General features: G+C 41.2%; 1 protein-coding gene across 3 annotated transcripts; it reads right to left on the minus strand.

Annotated features, from left to right (window-relative positions):
• Positions 1-603: 603 nt before the first annotated feature.
• LOC141512030 (uncharacterized) lies at positions 604-24,558 on the minus strand. Of its 3 annotated transcripts, XM_074220950.1 has the most exons (5): positions 24,453-24,558; positions 24,055-24,152; positions 9,376-9,502; positions 8,918-9,001; positions 604-6,057 (listed from the first exon to the last, which is right to left on the minus strand). In XM_074220950.1, exons 1-5 carry the CDS (start codon positions 24,544-24,546, stop codon positions 4,100-4,102), a joined length of 2,361 nt encoding a protein of 786 aa, XP_074077051.1. In that variant the 5' UTR covers positions 24,547-24,558; the 3' UTR covers positions 604-4,099. The 3 variants fall into 3 exon arrangements, with proteins under 3 accessions (XP_074077051.1, XP_074077053.1, XP_074077057.1); XM_074220952.1 differs by lacking the exon at positions 24,055-24,152 and having other exon boundaries at positions 24,453-24,509; XM_074220956.1 differs by lacking the exons at positions 9,376-9,502; positions 24,055-24,152; positions 24,453-24,558 and having other exon boundaries at positions 604-8,785; positions 8,918-8,958.
• Positions 24,559-25,048: the final 490 nt, after the last annotated feature.

A 25,048-nucleotide genomic window follows, 5' to 3' on the forward strand; every position in this document is an offset into this window, starting at 1 on the left:
TCTTTTCTTTAAATTAATTTGTAGAAATGATTTTATATATCACTAAAATATTCTTGTTAATTAGTAAACATAATACCTCCTCCCCCCCAAAAAAATAAAGACCTGCATGAGCAATAGAGAAAAAAACTAAAATAATACTAATTATAATAATAGGTGCAGCTATGTGGAGCAGTGGACAGAGCACTGGCCCTGGACCCAGCAGCACCTAAGCCCAAATCTGGACCCAGACACCCAAAATCCAACCTTAGTGTGAGCCTGGGCAAGCCACCACACTGCCTTGTAAAAATTTTTAAAAAGACCCCAAATAAAATAAAAGTAATAATAATAGTATGGGTGGCCAGGTGGTGCAGGGGACAGAGCACCAGCCATGGAGCCAGAAGCACTCGGGCTCAAATCCGGCCTCAGAAACCCACCAATCACCCAATTGTGCACCCTCCAGGCAAGCCACCCAGGCCCATTTACCCTGCAACCCCCCCAAAATAATAATAATGATAAATGTGCTTCAGTTTGGCATGTGATTTTCTATACATTTCAATATATATAGTATTAAATAATAAGTTTTTAAGTTGAAAAATGAATAATTTAGATTATGATATTGTGATGTTCCTGAAGGTTCAAATATTAAGAAGCATCAGTCAGTTATTGGGAATTTTACAATTGTGATATAAACAAATAGACTGAATGAATTAAGGAAAATTGCATTATTGCTTATTGTGAACAGTTTTTTGGCTATAATTTGTGCTTTTCATAAGATTGCTAAGCATAAATAAAACCTTGTAATCATAAAAAAGAATATTTAAAATATATCATAAATCTTTATCAGGAATTTTCTGTGAGTTAATCTGATGGGCATTTAAGAAATTTAGCCATCTGATTTTTGTCATTTTAATTAACTTGATGGCTTAATATGGTGATGTCACTCTTTAAAGTCAATCTCTGAAATGAATTTGACTGAAGGTTGTTTGTCTATAATAAAAATGGTGAATCGGTTAATTTGAGGTATTGGAAAATATAGTAGAGGAAATCTGGACAGGAAAAAATGTTTAAATTTTTCCTGCTGCACTGACCATGTAGCTTATATTTTGCTAAAGGTAATATACAGACCTATCCCCTACTCCTTCAGGTTCTTGAGGTGAGCTCAAACAACATTCAGTTTCTTAATTACTACCTCATTCCTGAACTGGAGTCTAACCCTGTTCCAAGTGTATCAGTTGTAAAATACTGGCAAAATCATTGTAAAGGGGAATTATTGTGTAATTTCAATTATCAAACAGGTTCCATTTAAGAATATACTTGTACAAGTTAAGGTGGAAGAAAGGCAGCAAATTTCTAAGTGCTTATCAAAGAAACCATCTATATGACCAAAGGAAAAATTCTATTCGAGTAAATCTTAAAGCCTTGGTAAACTTTTGTCATTTGTGATAAGATAATAAAAATAAATTTTTAAACCAATTTATGTTTGATATCTTCAAATTTCAAGATTTTGGCTTTAAGCCTGACTACAAGATGTATCCCTCTAAAATTTCTCAATTTATTGCCAGTTTAAATATCTAGAATATATATTGCAGTACAAAAAGTCACAAAAAGATGCTTCTATAAGGTCTAATAAATTTTTGAATTTGTAAGTTAATGTATTGCCATAATGTGGTATTCCTCATAGTTGTCACAGAAGTCTCTATTTTTTCAAGGTTATTGATTGTGAAACAATTATCTATTAGGTTAATAGTAAAACATTTAAAGTTTAAACGCAGAAAAGATTTTGTTGCTTTGATCTAAATTTATTCCATGCTACATATAAGTTACATGACTGTTACGAGATCACCATGCATAAGATTAAGTTGCTAAAAAAAAAAAATCACACTATCATTTTATGATTGGTCTAAGAATTGGTATGATTTTCATATTACATTATAACAGTAGTTTTACATTGAAAAATGTTAGTCACATTTCTATGATAATCAAAAAATGATAAATGTTCTCAGCCTTATATAGAAGCTGGGGTTACTCAACTTTAAAACAATTTTTCTTTAAGTAATCATTTATTTACATTTTCAGCAAAGATATCTAGAATTGCCATTGTATAAACTTTTTATACATTTCAAATTTAGATGATCTGTAGAAATATATGCAAGTGTATAAGAATCAGCATTTAAAAGGATTCCAGAAGAAATGTTAAGTTCATTCAGATATAAACAGTGAGCATATTAATACAGAAAATTGGTTTTATAAAATGTTTCTGCATGGTAAATATTTCCAAGTTTTTTTGCTATAAAATCACTTGTGTTACATGGATTAAAATTTTGTGCAATTTTCCTCTGATATTTTTGTGATTGCAGTTTTTTGACTTTTTCGGGGTTTTTTTACAGGCCAACAGGGTTAAGTGACTTGCCTAATGTCACACAGCTCCAAGGTTGGTGCTCTATCTACTGTGCCACCTAGCTGACCCTGTTTTTCTTATTCTTAACAATGAAATCACTGACATTTAATGATATTTTAGGTTATAAATTTAGAGTTGAAACTGTAATTGTAGGAAGCTGATGGGATTGAAAAATGGCCTTCTATCTGGAGTCAAAGGTATCAAAGAAATGCTGGTAGATCACAGAAGCCAGAAAACCCAATAGAGGTTGAACACCACAGATCAAAGGCTCATTGGGGTAAGATTTCAAAGGGTCATTTTCAACAAGTCCTGAGACTGAACTCTTTCTGACTCAGTTTCTCAATATGTTGACATTGGGATAGTCTCACCTCACAGATATAAAGTCTGACTTGAGGCATTTGACTGCTTGCAGGACCTCTGTCTGAAACAACCATTTAAATGCTGTAGGGAACACGTTCATTTATGTCCCTAAACTTTATGACAAATTGCTATTATGTCAGGTGATCCATGTAAAAACTGGATACAGAAATTAAGCCATCTAAATTCTTATAGCCAGCGAGATGTGACATATAACCAGCTGACATGAGATTTGGTTATCACTTTTGTAGGGAAATCTTTATTTTTATGGAAGTTTATTTTAAAGATAATAGTATCCTGCAAATGTGAAACAATATAAATAAGATTGCAAATATATATTTACATATGAATTTTCTGTGAATGTCAGTAAGAAAACTGGCAAACCAAATTGCAAATCATCATGATCTGAAGGGTTCCAAAGTTTCGTTTTCTAGCAATTAAAAGAATTGGTTTTGACTTGCTTACAATATTTTCTTAAGTTCTTTCATCAGAAAGGATAATCTCTACTAGTAACATGGATTAAAGAAATCATTGGAACACAAGATGGGTCCAGATGAAGTGGACCTGAACTTTCCCCTTTGCTGTTTTGTGCTTCACAACTGACTAGATTATTTAAACAAAAGGGGATTGACCTCTTTTTGTCTCTGAAATTTGCATTTTATTAAATACATTGTAATTGTATTACCCAAATTATGTATTGTTTTAGACCTTACATTGTCTGGTCATATTTGACAAAACTAGTTTCCAATGATGTCACCTCCCTCCTATATGCCCTAAATCTTTATTTGATTGATCTACAGATAATAGTAAAGATTATTTGATGAAAACAAGGGAATGCCCAAGTCTGAAGCTCTTTAATTCTATATTTTTTTCATTTTTTTTAATCGAAATAACTATAAAGATTACACTGAGCCCACTGGTGTTTTAGAAACTAGTTTTGAAAAGCTATTAATTTTCTATCTCTAGGCCTGTGTGCAGAAGCTGTTTCAGAAATCGGAATCACTTCAGTTAATTCATTTGAAAACAAAATACCTTTAATCCTTGGCTGACTATGATTGTTAACCAAATGGTCTGTTAGAGGAATAGGGAGAGAAGTGAATACGTTCAAGGATTTCTGAAACCGTAGCTAGCAAATACTGTTATTTACAGTGACTCAGTTAAGCTTCTGGCAGGTAGAAGTTCCATTCTCTGGGGTTTAGGGTGATGTGTTGAGTTTAGGTTGGCTTTCAGGTACTGCTCAATTCCAAAGAAATACAGTTAAGTACTCAATAGTAGCAGATTGAGAGAAAGAAACTGGTTTTTTTTTTTGTTTTAGGCCCTCAGACCCTAGCACATAGTAGGTGCTAAACAAAGTTTTGTGGAATGTTATTGAATGGAAGTAGAACAATGAAGAGGAGACAGAAGTTCTGTTGCAAGTTTCTCTCCAGTGTGGATTTTCTGATGCTTAGCAAAACTGGAGCCAGAAAAGAGAGTCTTTCCACACTGATTACATACATAAGCTTTGTTCCCAGTGTGGATTCTCTGATGCACAGCAAGATGGGCCCGTTGTCTGAAAGTCTTTCCACACTGATTACATTCATAAGGCTTTGCCCCAGTGTGGATTCTTTGATGTGCAGCAAGAGTGGAGCTGAGTCTAAAACTCTTCCCACACTGATTACATTCATAGTGTTTCTCTAAAGTGTGGATTCTCTGGTGTACATTAAGATGGTATCTTTCTCTGAAAGCCTTTCCACATTGCTTACATTCAAAAGGTTTCTCCCCAGTATGGATTCTCTGATGTACAGCAAGACTAGAGGTCTGTCTGAACATCTTTCCACACTGCTTACATTCATAAGGTTTCTCCCCAGTGTGGATTCTCTTATGAACAGCAAGACCAGAGCTATTAGTGAAAGTTTTCCCACACTGTTTACATTCATAACGTTTCTCCCCAGTATGGATTCTCTGATGTTTATTAAGGATATATCTCTCTCTGAAAGTCTTTCCGCACAGATTACATTCAAAAGGTTTGCACCCAGTATGGATTCTCTTATGTATAGCAAGACCACTGTTCTGCATGAAAGTTTTTCCACACTGATTACATTTGTAAGGTTTCTCCCCAGTGTGAATTCTCTCATGTACAGTAACACTGGAGCTATTAGTGAAAGTTTTCCCACAATGACTACATTTATAAGGTTTCTCCCCAGTGTGAATTCTCTTATGTACTACAAGACCGGATTTCTCTCTGAAACTTTTATTACACAAGTTACATTCATAAGGTCTCTCTCCATTGTGGATTCTCTGATGTACAGCAAGACTGGAGACACGAATGAAAGTCTTTCCACACTGCTTACATTCATAAGGCTTGTCTCCAGTGTGGATTCTCTGATGTACAGCAAGACTAGAGACACTAATTAAAGTCTTTCCACACTGATTACATTCATAAGGCTTCTCCCCAGTGTGGATCCTCTGATGTACAGCAAGCATGGAGACACGAATGAAAGTTTTTCCACACTGAATACATTCATAAGGTTTTTCCCCAGTGTGTATTCTCTGATGTGCTGCAAGATTGGAGCCCTGTGTGAAAGTTTTTCCACACTGATTACATATGTAAGGTCTCTCCCCAGTATGGGTCCTCTGATGTATAGTAAGACTGGAGCTATTACTGAATGCTTTCCCACACTGAATACATTGATAAGGTTTCTCCCCAGTGTGGATTCTCAGATGTGCAGCAAGACCGGAGCCACGAAGGAAAGTCTTCCCACACTGATTACATTCATAAGGTTTCTCCCCAGTGTGGATTCTCTGATGTATAGTAAGACTGGAGCTCTGTGTGAAAGTCTTTCCACAATGATTACATTCAAAAGGTTTGACCCCAGTATGGATTCTCTGATGTACAGTAAGAGTGGACTTATTAACGAATGTCTTCCCACACTGCTTACATTTATAAGGTTTCTCCCCAGTGTCGATTCTCTGATGTTGGGCAAGCCTGGAGTACTTTCCACCCTGATTACACATATAGCGTTTCTCTGCAGTATCATTTCTCTGATGTACAGCAAGGTTGACCCATTTTGCAAAAGTCTTTCCATGTGGATTATATTCAGAAGTTTTTTCCCTAGTGTGGAATCTCCCATGTTTAGTGAAGTTATCCTTTGTATGGAAAATTTTTCCACACTGATTGCATTCATATGGCTTCTCTACAGGGGGAATTCTCTCATATATAGCACAAATTTCTCTCCAAGTGTATTCATAGGAAATGTCATCCGTGAATCGTTGCTTGTTAGTTTTTTCCTCTAAAAGCCTCATCTCTTCAGGTTTCTCTTTGACTTCACATTTGATCTCTCCTTCTAAGGGAAGACATATCAAACAGACATACACAGCCACATATACAACTATATATATAATTATATTCCCTTCTTTCCACTGGCAGAATGCTAACTAATTTTTATTCTGTTACCCCAGGCAAAGAAAAAACACTTGAAACTGAAATGGTCAGAATCAGTCATTAAAAAAGTCATCAGCTCACATTAGATGATGGGAAGAGTCACAATCACATTGGATACAAAATACAAATCTGCTGTGACACAGGCAGGACTAGCATTCTCATTACATTTACAACTCAGGCCATGAGTTCAGATTGACTGAGTAACTTCACACAAATATCAGAAGCTGTGAATCTATAAAAATACGTCTCTCATAAATGAGTCCAACATCTTTTGGGTGCACTACAAATTCAGGATACATATCTCAGCTGGGCCTTCCTTTTGGTTAGGCAATCTTTTGATATCTCCCTGACTAACTTCTTAGGACGCTTAGCAAAGCAGTTTTTTTTTTTTTTAAACTTTATGCATTTAAGCCAATAGGGTTAAGTAACTTATCCAAGGTCACACAGTTAGGCAATTATTAAGTATCTGAGGCCTGATTTGAACTCAGGCCCTGTTGACTCTAGGGCTGGTGCTCAATGCACTGCCCCACCAAGTAGCCCCCAAAGCAGCTTTACAAGGAAGTAGACACCATGTCTCCCTGGAAGTCTTCACAAAGCCACTGAAGATTCAAGACAGTGATCCAAAGGGTTTGTGATGAAAATCTGTTACTGGCAACTTAAGGAGCAAAGAAAGGCCCAAAGATATTTTTCCTTTCTGATAGCAAGTATGGTTTCCACCATAACAAGATTCTCCCTGCCATGAGTCCAAGTCATTACCATCAGGTCTATGAAGCTTTTGGGGATCATAAAGGGACGATATCATAGAATACATGAGACTAAGTACATCATATTCCTACTACTTAACATCAAATTAATTCCAAACTTCATCTGCAAAATCTCGCTGACACGCATAGGGCCTCCTTACTGGGAACCCTAATTCATTTCTACTGTTCTTTGTCTCCCAGCAGTCTCTCCAAGGAATTATGTGGCCATGCAGATTAGCCATTCATTACTTTCAGTAAGAGTGTGGCTGGATTACCAGCAGGAGAAAAGAGAAACTGAAGGCTGAAAAAATTCTGTCCTTACAGAGGTGATTTTAAGAATTAAACAGTCTGAAAAACAACAACAAAGCAACATGTACAATTGACTTCCAGTTCATTTAGCATTATCAAAACACAGCTTGTCGTGAGCCTTGTATATAGTAACCAGCAATTCACTGTTTTGACTAGAAAGGGAGCTAAAATCAAAATTTAAGTAAATGCATTTACATTCGGTAGAAAAAGCTTGTCCAATTTTTCTTCCACTTTCACGCCAAGCATAAGTGATTTTTTTCAGTGTTCTCTTAAAAAATTTAAATACCAATGGTACTACAATAAATAACATCCTGCAGCATCTCAAGTCAAGACTCAAATTTTCTAATCCGTGACCTTGGTGTAAGACCTGTTATTCCAAGTTTCTTCTTCTATGTTATATAGGCATAAAACTAGCACATAACTACTACTTTTATTATGAGAATTCAATGAGATAATATTTATAAAATGCATGGCATATTTCCTTCCTATGTAAATGCCTACCAGTTGGTACAATGGATAGAGCACCAGGTCAGAAGTCAAGAAGACTTATCTTCTCTGTACGTCAAATATGGCCTTCCACCTTGAATAGCTGTGTGATCCCAAATAAGTCTCATAACACTTTTCATTAACTCATCTGTAAAATGAACTGGAAAGGAATTGGCAAACTACTCCAGTGTCTTTGTCAACATCTCTAAATGGGGTCACAAAGTATAAAAAATGACTAGAAATTGAGCGACAATAAAAGGTGTGTGCTGTTACTATTTTCCTTCTGTTGATTTCTGTTCTTTCCTCCCCAATTCTGCTCACCAAAACTATTATTATAGCGACTCCTCTTTCCTTATGTCCCTGTTGAACTAAAAGCATTTGTAACTGGATCAGCTAAGTGTGAGGGTCATGATCTACTGCTTCTTCTCATACCATCTCCATGCTTGTATACCAAACTGTGAACTCAGAGAGAGTAGCAGTTGATTGGCTTTTTCCTTCCTTTGCATGATCACGGAGAGCACAATGTCTTCCTTTCTCCATATGTTACCAACTGAGAACCTGGTTTCCATGATTCACTGAAAAACAGGACCTCCTTTCTCTTCCGTGAAAGGCACACTCGACCTCCTAACTCCGAGACTTTTTCGCCCTTTCCCTGTTGCTTAGGATGCTTGCAAAGGTTTTTCCAAAGCCCCAGTTACAGTGCAACTTCTACAATCATTCTATTCCAGTCTTCCTTAACTTTAAGACATTCCCTCTTGAGAAGTTCCAATTTATCCTATCCATACTAGGTTTTTACACAAGAGATTTATGGGTTTGCTACCCCTCCAGACTGAGTGCCATGACAGCAGAGGAAGATCCCAGGATTTTCTTACATTGCTAGTGCTTAGGGCTTGGCAAAGAACAGGCACTGAAATGTTTCTTCAAAGACCTAAAATAGAGCCCATACTATGTAGCCTAAAACTTCCAATGATTTTTTATAGATTCATGGAATAATCAATGGAAAGGAATTAAAAGGTTAAAATTCATCTCCTCATTTCATCATATAGGAAAACTCAAGCTGCTCACTGGTTCAGGGACTTGCACAGGAAGTCACTGCCAAAAGAAAATATGAAAAAAGAATTCCAAGGCAAATTTTCCTGCACCAAAGTTAGCATTTCCTTCACCACAACACTGTGAAGCTTCTAGTAAACACACCTCTCATTTATCTGCTTTCACCACACTCACCTAGGCAGGGGCTCCTTGGGACTTGTTGTTCCAGCATCCAAGGTGCTCCCCTTGCCTTCACATCATCTCTGGGAACTGGAAGCCCTGGACAAGAGGAAGCATTTGAAGAAAAATTTGTAATGTAGTTCTCTTTAGGGGAAAGCTCAGGTGGATACTGAAACAGATATCTGTTCCCCTCCCTGGTGTTGATAAACCAAGTAGTAATTAGACTAAACAACCTCTGAAATTAGTTCCACAACTGAGATGCTTCTACCCTGATTTGAACTTTAACCTGAAGCTACCTAGTTTCAGAAGCAACAAAGGAAATGCTCAGGTTCCTTTTATAGGACAAGGGACATCAAGAGTACCTTGTCTCTTAGACACAGGAGAACAGCATTTTTCTTTCTACTAACTGATAAATGCTCCAGACTCTGCATTTTAGAGAATAGAGGCTCACTTAGGAGGGGAAACATCCTTACCCACAGAGACTAGGTTCCACACATTCTCCAACATGACCTGTCTGTACAACTCCTTCTGAGGATGCTCCAAGAGACCCCATTCCTCCTGGGTGAAATCCACAGTCACATCCTTGAATGTCACCATCTCCTAAAGTATCAAAAGTATAGGATGGAGAGTTACAGGACACGTCAGTATTCCCCTTGTCTAAAAATCAGCAATTTGGGAGGAACCTGAAGCACAGAAGGGATTTCAATGTGGGTCACACCCTTGACCAGTGTCAAAGTCAATACTTGAAATCATGGGCAAGAACAGCCTGATGATTAATACCAAGGAGCCACAATAAGGATTACGCAGGACCTGGCTACATCAGCATTAAGGGATCGAAGGGCCTGGAATGACATATTTCAAAGAGCAAGGGAGCTTGGAATGCAGCCAAGAATCCACTATCATGAGCCTTCTCTTCCAGGGAAAAAGATGGGACATTTAACGAAATGGAAGAATTTCAAAAATTCCTGATGAAAAGACCAGAGCTAAAAAGAAAATTTGGACATCAAACAGGAAGTTCAAGAGACACATGAAAAGGTTTAAAAAAAGGTGGTAAAAAAAAAGACTGCTATCCAGTAAAGTGAAACTGGCTACAATCCAGCATGGGGAAAAAGATTCTCATAAATCTTGAGAATTGTAACTCTAACAGAGAGAATATACCTAGCCAGAAGTGATGGACATTCATGACCTATCCATGAGACTGATATCTAATGGGATGTAACTGGCTTTAACCCCACTTGGGAGAAACTCTAATAACTCTCAAGAATTTTAACTCTATTAGACAGAGAGTACATAGTTAGAAGTGACAGTTACTCAGAATTTTCTATGACTCAGATAGAATGATCAAAAAAAACTACAGCCTTAAAAAGGGGGACAGGAAGGAGACAGGAGGAAGGAGGGGATTGAATGGGGTAAATCTCATTATACTAAGAGGTACAAAATACCTATGGTAATAGAGGGGAAGAAGGGAGGAGATGAGAAATACCTGAATCTTCTTCTCATCAGACTTAGACTTAAAGTCAACTTACACATACTTAGATAACTTAAAAAAAATCTAACCTTTCATGGATTAAAAGGGGAAAAGGGGAGGGGGAGGAGAAGGGGAGGGGGAGGATAAAGGGAGGGGGAGGGGGAGAAAAAAGGGGAACTAGCGAAATGAAAGAAGGTAAAAGGGGAAAAGAGAAAGGGGAAAGAAAGGGGAGGGGTGATATAGGAGGGCAAACACACTGAAGGGGGTGGTATTCAAAACAAAATACTGGGGAGTACGGATAAAGGGGGAGAAGGGGGAAAATACAGAGGGAAGAAAGCATGGAGAGCAATAAAGAATTAGTAATCATAACCTTTAATGTGAATGGGATGAACTCTCCCTAAAAACGTAAGCAAATAGCAGAGTAGACTGAAAACCAGAATCCTACAATATGCTGCTTACAAGAAACTCATTTGAAGCAGAGAGAGATACATATAAAGGTAAAACAGAGCATAATATATTTTGCTTCAGGTGAAGTAAAAAAAAAGCAGGGGTAGCAATCCTTATCTCAGACAAAGCAGCAGCAAAAATAGATAGCATTAAAAGAGATAAGGAAGAAAACTTTATAGGTACCACAGACAATAAAGCTATTTCAATATTGAATATATATGCACCCAGTGGGACAGCATCCAAATTCTTAGAGGAGAAGCTGAAAGAATTACAGGAAGACATAGACAGCAAAACTCTACTAGTGGGAGACCTCAACCTCCTGCTATCAGATCTAGATAAATAGAATCATAAAATAAACAAGAAAGAAGTTAAGGAGGTAAATAGATTGTTAGAAAAAGTAGATATAGTAGACTTATGGAAGAAATTAAATGAGGATAGAAAGGAATATACCTTTTTCTCTGCAGTACATGGAACTTATACAAAAACTGACCATGTACTAGGGCATTAAAAACCTAATGATCAACTGCAGAAAGGCAGAAATAGTGAATACATCTTTCTCAGATCACAATGTAATAAAAGTCATATGCAAAACTGGGCCAAGGAGATATAGACCCAGAACCAACTGGAAACTGAATGACCTCATTTTAAAGAATGAGTGGGAGGGCAGAGCCAAGATGGCGACGAGAGCACCGTCTCTTATGAGTTCTCTCATAAAACTTCTAAACTAAGGACTCTAACCAAACTTTCGAGAGACAGAACCCACAGAGGGACCCTGGGAGGCAGTTCTCCTACTCAAGGTAAACTGGAAAAGAGAAGAAAGGCTCTGCTCAGCAGTGGGGGAGTCTCCTGAGCTACACCCCGAGGAGTACCAGGCACAAAGTGGGAGAACAGCGGGGGACCTCAGCCAGAGCGAGCATGTGGAGCCCAGCCCTCAGGGCACACAGTCAGCAAGTGGTCTTTCCACAGCCCAGATCCAGGAACAGAAACAGGTGGAGCCCATAAGCAGGAGCCGCCAGGGCATGAGCCCAATGAACCTAGGGAGGGGAGTGAAGAGAGAGACTGCAGAGCTCTGTCCTCTGCCTCTGGAACAGGGCTCTGGGGCTCTAAACACATTCAGATCCGGATTGCAGTCTAGGCCCCCCCCATAGAACAGCAGGCCCCCCCACCTCAGCCCCGTGGCAGACGGGAGCACATATGGTCATTCACAGACCAGGAGGGAGGACAGAGCCTCACACCCTGAGACCTTTGTGGGAGTGTCCCAAAAGCTCAGGAAGCACCCCGAAAACAGGCTTAGGCTGGGAAAATGAGCAAGCAGAAAAATAAGAGGAACACCATTGAGAAATATTTTGCAAATGAGCCCAAGAAGGATCAAAATACTCAGTCTGAAGATGAGGAAGCACAAGTTCCTGCATCTAAAGACTCCAAGAAAAAACAGAAATTGGGCTCAGGCTATGATAGAGCTCAAAAAAGAGTTTGGGGGCGGCTAGGTGGAGCAGTGAATAGAGCACCGGGCTTGAAATCAGGAGTACCTGGGTTCAAATCCAATCTCTGACACTTGATAATTACCTAGCCTTGTGGCCTTGGGCAAGCCACTTAATCCCTACTGCCTTGAAAAATCTATAAAAAAAAAAAGACTCTGAAAATCAAATGAGGGAGTTAGAAGAAAAACTGGGAAAAGAAAGGAGATGCAGGAAAAACATGAAAATGAAGTCAGCAGCCTAGTAAAGGAAATCCAAAAAAATGCTGAAGAAAATAGCATGCTAAAAACCAGCTTAGGTCAAATGGATAAAACAGTTCAAAAAGTTATTGAGGAGGGGCGGCTAGGTGGCATAGTGGATAAAGCACCAGCCCTAGAGTCAGGAGTACTTGGGTTCAAATCGAGTCTCAGACACTTAATAATTAGCTAGCCATGTGGTCTTGGGCACGCCACTTAACCCCTTTGCCTTGCAAAAGCCTAAAAAAAAAAGTGATCGAGGAGAAGAATGCTTTAAAAAGCAAAATTGGACAGATGGAAAAAGAGATAAGAAAACTCTCTGAGGAAAACAAATTCTCCAGACAAAGAATAGAACTCAGGGAGATTGATGAATTTACAAGAAACCAGGATTCATTACTTCAAAACCAAAAAAATGAAAAATAAAACAACTGATATAGAAAACAGATTTAGGAAAGATAATTTAAAAATTATTGGAATATCTGAAAGTCACGATCAGGAAAAGAGCCTTGACATCATTTTCAAAGAATTACTACAGAAAAATTGCCCTGATATTCTAGAAGCAGAGGGCTAAATAGAAATGGACAGAATCCACCAATCCCCCCCGAGAAAGAGATCCCAAAAAACCAACCCCTAGGAATATTATAGCCAAGTTCCAGAACTCCCAAGTCAAAGAGAAAATATTACAAGCAGCCAGAAGGACACAGTTCAAATATAATGGAGCTGCAGTCAGGATCACACAGGACTTAGCAGCAATGACATTAGAAGCTCGTAGGGCTTGGAATATAATATACCGGAAGGCAAAAGAGCTTAGAATGCAGCCAAGAATGAACTACCCAGCAAGGCTGAATGTCCTCTTCCAAGAAAAAGATGAACTTTCAATGAACCAGGGGAATTTCAAAGGTTCCTTTTGGAATGGCCAGAGCTGAACAGAAGGTTTGATCTTCAGATACAGGACTCAGGTGAAGCATGGAGATTGGAGGAGAGGAGGAAGATATGAGGGACTTAATGATGATGAACTGCATGCATTCCTGCATAGAAAAATGACACTGATAAAACTCATATGAACCTTCTCAGAGCAGGTAGAGGGAGCTTTTATAGTTGAAGCACAGGAGAAAGCTGAATTCGAAGATAAAATATGGTGTAAAAATGGAGTCAATAGGAAAAAAAGGGAAATGTAATGGGAAAAATAAAAAGGAGAGGGGGAATAAGCCAAGATATCTCAAAGAATAAGTTTTTTATTACAATGATCTATTGCAATGATATGGAAGGGGGGAAGGCAAGAGGGAATGAGGGAATCTTCACTCTCATCAGAGGCAGCTAGGAGAGGAAACAGCATATATACTCAATGGGGTATAGACATCTGGAGTAAGAAGGAGGGGGGAGCAGGGGGAAGGGGTGGGGATGTGAATAAAGGAGCAGAGGATGGACCATGGGGGGAGAGTGGTCAGATATAACACATTTTCCTTTTTACTTCTTGCAAGGGGCTGGGATTGGATGGCCTGTCCGGGACCATAGGGCCAAGTGGATGCTGGGCCTAAGGGGTGGTAGGGGGGCTCGGGACCTCTTGGCCCCAGGACCAGGGATCTGTCTGCTGTACCACTCAGATACCCTACAGCAGAGTCAGAGTGAAAGGAGAGAGAAAATATAGTACATGGTAGTGGAGAAATAAGAAAGGAGGGAGTTGCAATCAGCAATGGCAATGTTGGAAAAATATGGAATTAACTTTTGCCATGGACTTATATCATAAAGAATGTGATCCACCCACGACAGAGTTGTTGGTGTTGGAACAAAGACTGAAGCACATTTTTTATTATTATTATTTGGAGGGGGGGTGCAAGGCAAATGGGGCTGGGTGGCCTGCCAGAGCCTCATAGCAGGGTGATCTTTGGGTGTCTGAGGCCGGATTTGCACCTGGGTGCTACTAGCTCAAGGGCCAGTGCTCTGTCCACCACCCAGCCACCCCTACTATTATTACTATTTTATCTTATTTTGGGACTTTTTTTCTTTTTTTTGGTTTTTGCTGGGCAGTGGGGTGGGGCATGTCACGCGACTGGGTAATTGTTGGGTGTATGGGGCCGGATATGGGCTCAGGTGATCCTGGCTCCAGGGCTGGGGCTCTGTCCATTGCGCCACCTGGCCTTACCTACAATTATTACTATTATTTTTTTAATTTTTTCTCTCCCCTTTACTTTATCGCTCAAGCAAGTCTATATTTTGTGGGGGGGGAGGGGGTATTCTGTTTGCTCTTAAACAAGAATATTTTATTAATGTATAAAAAAATTATTTGTACAAAAAGAGAATATTAAAAAAAAAAAGAACAAGTGGACCAAAACACAAATTATAGAAAGAATTAACCATTTTATCTTAGATAATGATAATAATGAAACAACATACCAAAACCTATGGTATTCACTCAAAGCGGCTCTCAGGAGCTATAGCTTTAAATGCTTCCATCTTAAATAAAATCTTAGCAAAATGATTACAAGTTATCACTAGGATAATACACTATGATCAAGTAGGATTTATCCCAGGAATGCAGGGTTGGTTCAATATTAGGAAACTCTTACTATACTCAATTATATAGACAACAAACCTATCAGAAATCATATGATCATATCAATAGATGCTGAAAAATCTTTTGACAAAATACAGCATCTATTCCTACTAAAAACATTAGAGAGTGTAGGAATAAATGGACTGTTCCTTAGAAAAATTAGCAGTATCTATTTGAAACCATCAACAAGCATTATATTCAATGGGGAGAGGCTAGAGGCATTCCCAATAAGATCAGGGGTGAAACAAGGGTGCCCATTATCACCACTACTATTCAATATTGTATTAGAAATGTTAGCATCAGAAATTAGAGAAAAAAAACAAATTGAAGGAATTAGAATTGGGAAAGAAGAGACAAAACTCTCACTCTCTGCAGATGACATGATGGTCTACCTAGAGAATCCCAAGAAATCATCCAAAAAACTACTGGAAACAATTAGCAATTTTAGCAAAGTTGCACATTATAAAATAAACCCTCATAAATCCTCAACTTTTCTATAAATGTCTAGCAAGATACAGCAGGAAGAGCTAGAAAGAGAAAACCCATTCAAAGTAACCTCAGAAAATATAAAATACCTGGGAGTCTATTTGCCAAGATAGACTCAGAAACTTTTTGAAAACAATTATAAAACATTTCTCACACAAATTAAATCAGATTTAATCTGCTCATGGATAGGTAGAGCTAATATAATAAAATATAATAAAAATATAATAAAAATGACAATTCTACCAAACTACCTGTTTAGTGCCCTACCAATCAAAATTCCAAAACATTACTTTAACGAGTTAGAAAAAATTGTAAGTAAATTCATATGGAGAAATAAAAAGTCAAGAATTTCCAGGAGCTTAGTGAAAAAAGTGCAAGAGAAGGTAGCTTAGCCCTACCTGATCTAAAATTATATTATAAAGCATCAGTCATCAAAGCTATTTGGTATTGGCTAAGAAATATAGTGGTGGAACAAACCAAGGGGCGTGGCCAAAATGGCATCAAGAGAGGATCCTGTCTTAGGCGATCTCTCATAAACCTTCTAAGGACTCTAACCTCACACCTCTCAGACTGACCAATATGACCAGAAAGGATAATGATCACTGTTGGAAGGGTTGTGGGAAATCTGGGACACTATTATACTGTTGGTGGAGCTGTGAACTCATCAGACCTTTCTGGAGAGAAATTTGGAACTAAGCCCAAAGGGCAACAAAAATGTGCATACCCTTTGACCCAGCAATACCACTATCGGGTCTATACCCTGAAGAGATGATGAAAAATGGTAAAAACATCACTTGTCTAAAAATATTTATAGCAGCCCTGTTTGTGGTGGCAAAGAATTGGAAATCAAGTAAATGTCCTTCAATTGGGGAATGCCTTACCAAATTGTGGCATATGTATGTCATGAAACACTATTGTTCTATTAGAAACCAGGAGGACCGGGATTTCAGGGAAGCCTGGAGGGAGTTGTATGAACTCATGCTGAGTGAGATGAACAGGACCAGAAAACACCGTACACCCTAACAGCAACATGGGGGTGATGGTCAACCTTAATGCACTTCCTCATTCCATCACTGCAACAATCGGGAACAATTTTGGGTTGTCTGCAAAGGAGAGTGCCATCTGTATCCAGATAAAGAGCAGTGAAGTTTGAACGAAGTTCAAGGACTATTCCCTATAACTTAGGGGAAAAAAAACAGATATCTTATTTCTGATCTTGTTACCTCTTAGACTTCTTGTCTCTTCCTTAAAGATATGATTTCTCCCTCATCACACCCAATTTGGATCAATGTACAACATGGAAACAAAGTAAAGACTGACAAGATTGCTTTCCGTGGGGGGGAGGGGCGGGAAGTAAGATTGGGGGGAAAATTGTAAAACTCAAATAATATCTTTAATAAAAAAAATCAAAAAATTTTTTGAAAAGTTGGCAAATACAGGATATTCTGGGGGTGAGTTGAGTTTTATATGATTTCTTAAGAGATAATAAAGTTAATGAAGACATTTAGTTTGTTTTTGAATGGCAGAAATGTTATCTTTCTTGGATAAAAAGATGCAGATGATTGTAGAGATTCTATTGATCAGAATCTAGACAGCACTGAGTGATAAGAGGTGGTTCCAAGGGAAGTGAATGTGAGCAATCTCATTCTTTCATGAATGGCCTGAGGTCATTTAAATACTTTGTTACAAAGAAAGAAGAGTTGGAATGATGGAAGATGGAAGCTTACTTCATTAATTAAAAGAGTAATTTCTCATTATCTTGTTTGAGCAAATTCACCCAAAAAATCTGGTGAGTTTCTTTATGAGAAATAGAGGTTCTCAACAATTCCCAAGAATGATAGAACCTTGGGAGAACAAGAGCCAAGAGAATGAGTTAATAAGCAATTGATAGACCACATACAGGAGAGGTTGGCCACATCTAAAATGCCCTGATACTTGGGAGGGATGATCTCTATTTCTCAAGTACTGTATGTCAGCATATGGGCTTAGAAAGGATGATATTCCATTTCCATCATTAGGAGAAGATTCACTTTATCAGGGATTCAGATGTTTGAGAACCATTATTCATCTAGCCATAAAATTACATTTTCTTTTTCATTTTAATGACTTGTTTTAAAAAATATGACTGGAAAACCTGGACTTACATGAACTGATGCAACACCAAGTGAACAGAACCAGGAGAATGTTATGCACAGTAGCAGCAATACAATAAAAGCTGTGAATAGGTGAGCTATTCTCAGCAACACACTGACCCAAGACTAAGAGAGGCTACTACTTCTAAACTCTTACTGTTACTGGCTTGAAGTTTTGTCTCAATTTCTATATTGAAGCCTTACACTGTAAGAGAGAGAAAACAACTGAGCTTAATCCCCAAGTGAGCTTCATCTTAGTAAAAGCAGCTTTTTGCTTTCTCACAGAGACTACAGAATATGATTACTGATATGATAACAAATAATTCCCTCACTAATCAAATTATGTAGCCAATATTTTAGAAAGCTAAATAAAATGACAGTAAAATTCATTTGGAAAACCCAAAGATTCACAATATCAAGGGAAATGATTAAACATAGTGAGAACATAGCAGGGGCAACATCAGCAGACCTCAACTTCATTCTAAAAGCAGCAGTTCTTTGAGACTATCTGGCACTGGAAAATAGAGAAAAATCAATTGAAAAGGGAAATAGATCCACCAAAGATCAAAAATTCAAAGAATGACAACTAAACCTAAACACTGTTCATTGAGGAAGGTCAAAGAAAAACCAGAATAAGGAAAGAAAAAATATTATACACAGTTTTATGTTAAAGAAACAGGGATTCCTTCCAAAACAGTTCAACTATCAGAATATTGCCATGGAAACACTAAGCAGAAGGAAAATAGTTGAATTCTAGGCCTTTCTGTAGTAGACTACATGATAGAGAATGCTGGTTTCATTATTCCGAGGAAATGTTTTTTGTAATAGGATTTGCCACTCTGTCTCTGAGAAAAAGTCCTAAGATTTTCCTCCCATACTCCAGATCTTGAATTGCTTATAGCCAACCACTGTCTTGGTCACATACATATAGATACCCTGAGCCCAGGAGAACTCTACAAGGACATGGAAACAGAGATAGGAGCCAAATGTGATAATTCTTAGATCTTTGCTTTCCAAAACATAAATATAATTGTAAAAATAAAATATCCTAAGTGTAAGAGTTGATCTAAGTCTCTTATAGAGAGAACCAGAGCAGTTTTTTGAACTCTCAGGATGACCTTTGTCTAATTGTTGACACATCTGGGAAAGCCAAATTAGCCAATCAACTTTGAGGCTGTTTGAGGCTGTTTCACAAAAAGTCAATCTTCAAATGTATAAATGGAGAAGTACAGACCTTGAGGAGGAAACAAGGTAGGTAATTATCAAGTGTCTGAGACCAGATTTGAACCCAGGTACTCCTGACTCCAGGGCCGGTGCTTTATCCACTGGGCCACCTAGCTGCCCCTGACTAATTTTCTTTAAACTCACCTAAAGAGGCTCTTCTTTGCTACATTTCTTTCATACCTGTCTAGGTCACAGAGAAATCCTGAGGATCTTAGCTTCCCAGTTTAACTTTCTGTTTTTGCCAAAGCAAAAAGCATCGATTCTGTCTCTTTGCCTCACCTTTGTTACCTATACTCAATCACTGGATAAGCATTGTCTCCAGCAAACTGCGACTTAGGGAAAACCTAGTGTTAAAAAGATCAAGGTCTAACACTGTACCCAGGGCATTTCCTGTCCATATCTGGCCACTGGACCCAGATGATGCTGAAAAAAGAAAGTGTTGCTTGTAACCGTGCAAGGCACCCCTCCTGAAAATCCAATTCACTTGCATGGCCTAGCATCACTTCCCTGATATCCTAGTCTTCTGTTAAAAAAGGCAATTTATACATTTGTCAAGATTTTATCATTTCACTTGATTTGTTATTAAATTCATTGATCAAGGAATTGGACAAGAGAACTCCTTACAAATGTTTTACCTTCATAAATCTTAGAGGCATAGTCACCTAGTTTATTTTGCCTAGTAGGGATTTGTATGAATTCACTGAACAGCTGGAAAGGACCTTGCTCCCCAGGAAGAAATTAGGAAATCCCTGCCCCTAAGCACTAGGCTCTGAAGCAGAACCCTCATCTTTATGTGCCTGATTAATTCACCTTTGCACTTTGAGCTACTGCCCCACATCTGTATGACCCTGACTACTTAATCCTACATCTACATTTGGAAAAAGTCTGAGGCTGAATTCTTTTCAGAGAACATGTTTCCTGAACCTAAACAATCTGGTTTTCCTCTCTAACTCAAACACATGTCTCCCCAACACATTTACATACTGTTACATTTTTTAAAAAGCATCAAAGTTTCCATGTGCATTTTTTTCCTTACATAGTCAATTTGACTATAGCTTCAGAGGTAATTTCATTTCATCTTTTCATAACTGTTCTTCTGGAAACTAGTCTCTTGTCTTTGCTATACTATCTCTTCAATCTCTTCTCAATGAATACAACATCTGGAAATTGTCCTAAAGTAATGAAATCTAATGCTTTCATTTTCTGAAGAAACTGAACCCCAGCTACTGTTTAATTTCCTTTTCATTTTTAATCTCCATTTCAGCAGAAAAACTTTAAAAAACTGAAACTATCCAGATGCAGAAGTGGTTTTCAAATCCTTATTCTTGCTTTCATCTTAAGTAAATTTTTAAAACAAAAAGCCATTCCCCAATTGACAAATGGTCAAAGGATATGCAAAGGCAATTTACAGATGAGGAGATCAAAGCAATCCATAGCCATATGAAAAAATGCTCTAAATCATTATTAGAGAAATGCCAATTAAAGCTTCCCTGAGGTACCACCTCACACCTCTCAGATTGGCCAGTATGACCAGGAAGGATAATGATCATTGTTGGAAGGGTTGTGGGAAATCTGGGACACTATTACACTGTGGCTGGAGCTGTGAACTCATCCAACCTTTCTGGAGAGCTATTTGGAACTATGCCCAAAGGGCAACAAAAATGTGCATACCCTTTGACCCAGCAATACCACTACTGGGTCTGTACCCTGAAGAGATGATGAAAAGGGGTAAAAACATTACTTGTACAAAAATATTTATAGCAGCCCTGTTTGTGGTGGCAAAGAATTGGAAATCCAGTAAATGTCCTTCAATTGGGGAATGGCTTAGCAAACTGTGGTATATGTATGCCATGGAACACTATTGTTTTATTAGAAACCAGGAGGGACAGGATTTCAAAAGCCTGGAGGGATCTGAATGAACTGATGCTGAGTGAGATGAGCAGAACCAGAGAAACACCCAAACAGCAACATGGGAGTGATGTTCAACCATGAAGGACTTGCTTATTCCATCAGTGCAACAATCAGGAGCAATTCTGGGCTATCTGCAAAGGAGAGTACCATCTGTATCCAGATAAGGAGTTGTGGAGTTTGAGCAAAGTTGAAGAACTATTCCCTTTAATTTAGAAAAAAACAGATATCTTATTGTCTGATCTTGTTACCTCTTAAGACTTCTTGTCTCTTTAAGGATATAATTTCTCTCTCATCACACCCAATTTGGACCAAGGTACAACACGGAAGCAAAGTAAAGGCTGACAGATTGCTTTACGTGGGAGGGGGGGAGGGAGGGAAGTAAGACTGGGGGGGAAATTGTAAAACTCAAATAATATCTTTAATAAAAAAAATTTTTAAAAAGTAAAAGTGAATGCAAAGAACTTTAAAAAAAGAACAAAGAACATCAAAAAAATAGCACAGATTGCTGTTTAAATTCCTTGATATTTTAATATTCTCATTAATGGGGAAACTTTTTCATATCACTGAACACCTCTGGGTTAAAAGCTGTAGAGGAGGCAGTTAGGTGACTAGACTTGGAGTAAGGACAACCTGAGTTCAATTCTGCCTTCAGAGACTTGATACTTACTTAAACTGTGTGATCTTGGGGAATTCATTTAACCCCAGTGTGGCACCAAAAAAGAAAAAGCTGCATGGAATTCGGTTCAAATTGACTGAACCCCTGTTATCTTTCTCACTCAGATGAACACCAGCTAATTCTGTCCCTCCTTCTGCCCCCAGGTTCTACCTCTTGGACTAGCCACCTGTTCACTAGAAGAAAAGCTTGCAAGGGACCTTGGGAGATCTCAGAGATCCAAAGACCTCAATGAATAAGGGGATTTGAACTCAAAAACATCTGAATTTAGGAATCATCCCTGTTCTGAGATAAATAAACTCATTCTTAATGGTGAAGTCTTATTTTTGTCCTTGCTTCTCTCAAAAGACCATTACCTAAGGGAGTTAATCCTAAAACAGGTAATTAGATTTAAGTGAGTGGGGGGAGGACACTCTGTAAAGACACCAGCCTCACTTTCATCTCCAGAGCCAGGCCGGTGAGTGGGAGGACCTGATCTGCATCAGGAAGATTGGCAACGTCCCTGGATGCAATGAAAGACCTGAGACTTTTAAAGCTAGATTTTTCCAAGGTCACAGTAGTATAGATAAGAGAAAAGAGATGAGGGAAAGGGGTGAAGAATGACCACTTTTGCTTTGTCAAAAAAAAAAAAAATTAAGGGGTGACTAGGTGGCCCAGTGGATAGAGTGTCTGAGGCCCTGGGGGCCGGAGGAAATGAGTTCAAATCTGGCCTCAGACACTCAGTGATTACCTAGCTGTGTGGCCTTGGGCAAGCCTCTTAAGCCCATTGCCCTGCCAAAAAAAAAAAAATTTAAACTTGGAGGATAATATCCTCAGGTTTGTCAGTGATTAAGGCAGGGAAAGACCAGCAGCCAAGAGCCTCATTAGCAGAGTCAAAAACCATCAATCTAGGAGGGGAAGATGATCTGAGATTCTGGCCAGAGGAGAAACTACTATTTCCCTTCACTCTAAGCTAATTGGGGCCCAACCATGGCCAAGTGGGCACAACCTAGAACCCACAGCTGAACAACAAGAAGGGGAGTGACTGAGGAGCTCTATGGGCAGATCGCTGTGGATTTACATGAAGGGAAGAAAAGAGAAGGGAGGGACATGAAAGCTTTTGTTGCTGAGAGGATGTAGACCGGTGACCCTAACCCCCATTTTTTTTATGAAAGATCCTGGAGGAATAGTGCTTCTCCAGATCATTTGACAGATGAGTAAACTGGGGTAAACAGGGGTAGAAGAGGGCCATGTTCATACAGCTCCTAAGAATCCAAGTAAGCATCTGCCCTCAGATGACTCTGACTCTAGGCCTGGCATCCTATCCAGACCACGTACCTTGCTGTCCCACTGGTTGCATAAAAATTGGAAAGGTTTCAGGCTAAATTGGGGGGGGGCTTCAAGAGCACCTTAGTGAGTGAGGGAATTTATCAGTTTGAATTCTTCTCTTGTGAGATGTTGAGAAATTGATATTTGTCCTTCCTTCTGTAAGAAGAGCATGATGTCATGGAGGTGATGCCCATGACAAGCAAGGGGGGAGCAGCTATGCCAAGTCACCAAACACACTCTCTACCCTGGAGACCACCTGTTATCTTCAATTGTTAAAAAGTATCTTTGGCATTTTGCAATTATATTCTCTCTAATGTTTGCTTCCATCCTTTGTGGCCTGATTCTTCTCTGAGAATATGATCAATGACAATCTCTGTCCATCATGACTGCAGATCTAAAGCCTGGGAGGGAGGGTAGGTGGGGAGGCAGAGAAACTGTAGAACTCAAACCCTTGCAACAAAGAGGATGAAAATGGAAAACCAATTTAGAATGGCGGCCAGTCTGTCCGGCCCCCTCGGCCGCCCCCGGGCAGGCCCCTGCCATTGCCTACAAGAGGACCAAGTTGGGGACACCCGTCTCAGGTGCCTCAGGGGACCCCGTGGGGGGCAGTGGCCAGGCCCGACGCCCCTTCCATTCTCCCTACATCCCCCCCCTTCTCCGCCCCCGAGCCGACCCTGCCCAGGACCCCTTCACCTGTGTCTCCCAAGGGCTCCCGGGCCCGGGGAGTCGGGGCTCCTCACCAGGCCTCTGGTCTTCCTTCAGGCTGCGGCTCCCCGCCGACAGAGTGGGGTCCCCGGAGCCCCCCCTCTCCAACACCCTCCCCGCCCCCGGAGCCGCTGCCGGGGTCTCTGCCCCGCAGATTGGGGGCTCCCCGGGCTGGGGCCCCCCCTGGGGCCGCTGAAGGCTCCGCCAGCCCGACACGCAGCGGGGGGCCAGGCCCCGGGGGGGCAGCGGGGTGCAGCGGGGGGCCGGGCCCGGGGGGCCGTGTGCCCCGCTGCCTGCACTGCCCGGGCCGGGTCCGGGGCGCCTGCGGGGCTCTGTCCCCCAACACCCGTGACAAGGGGCCCCGAACCCTCACAGGCACGGGGGGCCCTGGGCCCCAGCACCCCCATACACCCCCGTCCCTGCAGCTGCGGGTGGGGGCCCCCGGGGCAGGGCCGGAGGCCCCAGGCGCCCCGGCCGCAGTCTGAACCCCAGAAGCAGGGGGCCGGGCCCGGGGGGGCCCCCGCACTCACCTGGGCCGGGGCGCCGCGCGGCTCCTGGGCTGGGCAGGCACAAGGGTCCCGGGGCGGGACGGACGGGGGGTCCATGGTCTTGGGGTGCGGGAGGCGGCCTGGGGGGGAGGGAGGGGTCAGGGAGGCCCCGGCGGGAGCCCCGCCCCCTGCTCCGCGCCCCCTCCCCAGCCTCCCCCGGCCCCGCCAGCGCCCCCGGGGTCTAGAGAGTCGGGGCTCTAGAAGGTTCTAGAGGGAGGGGAGTGGGGGCCGGAGGGGGGGCACAGGGAGGAGCGAGCCGGGGACGCGGGGTGGGGCCCGTGAGGCCGGGACGCAGGAGGGGAGGGGGCGCGCCGCGGAGGAGTCCTGGGGGGCAGGAAAGCAGGCGGGGGGCGCAGAGGGCAGGTGACTCTCGCGCCTACCTGGGCGCCCACAGCACGGCGCGGGGTGAAAGCGCAGGGAAAAGGACACAGCGGCTTCTAGAGTTGGCGCGTGGAGCAGAGGACTCTGGGACATCCTCCTCTGCAGCCCCGCCCCCGCCGCTTCCTCCAATCGCCGCCTGGTCCGACACCTCAGATCCCGCCTTCCTCCCCAACGCCCGCCTCCAGGGCGCGCCTCGGCCAATGGGCGGAAGCCTCGGCTGCCCCGACTCCGCCTCTCCCCACGACCCCATCCGGGTCCTCGGCCCCTCCCCTTCCCGTTCCCAGACCTGCCCCAACACAGCAGGGCGCCAGCCTCCACTTCCGGGGAGTGGGGGCCCGGGGGACGCTGGGAGCTGCAGCGGGATTGGCCCCGGCCCCGCCGGGGGAGGATCGGCCTCTGGGGGCAGTGAGGTCAGGGGCTGCAAGAGAGGATTCTGGGAACATTCCTCCCTGGCCTTCCGAGGCCAGGCCCAGGGCATGCCGGGAGGGGGCGGGCCGGGCCGGAGGGGGCCGCAGTGCTACTCCATCCCTGTTACCTAATCAGCTGGCCAGGACTCTTGGCATCACTGCCACGTCTTTCAAACCAGACGTGAATA

This window comes from Macrotis lagotis, chromosome 1, assembly GCF_037893015.1.
Source record: "Macrotis lagotis isolate mMagLag1 chromosome 1, bilby.v1.9.chrom.fasta, whole genome shotgun sequence".
NCBI lineage: Eukaryota > Metazoa > Chordata > Mammalia > Peramelemorphia > Peramelidae > Macrotis > Macrotis lagotis.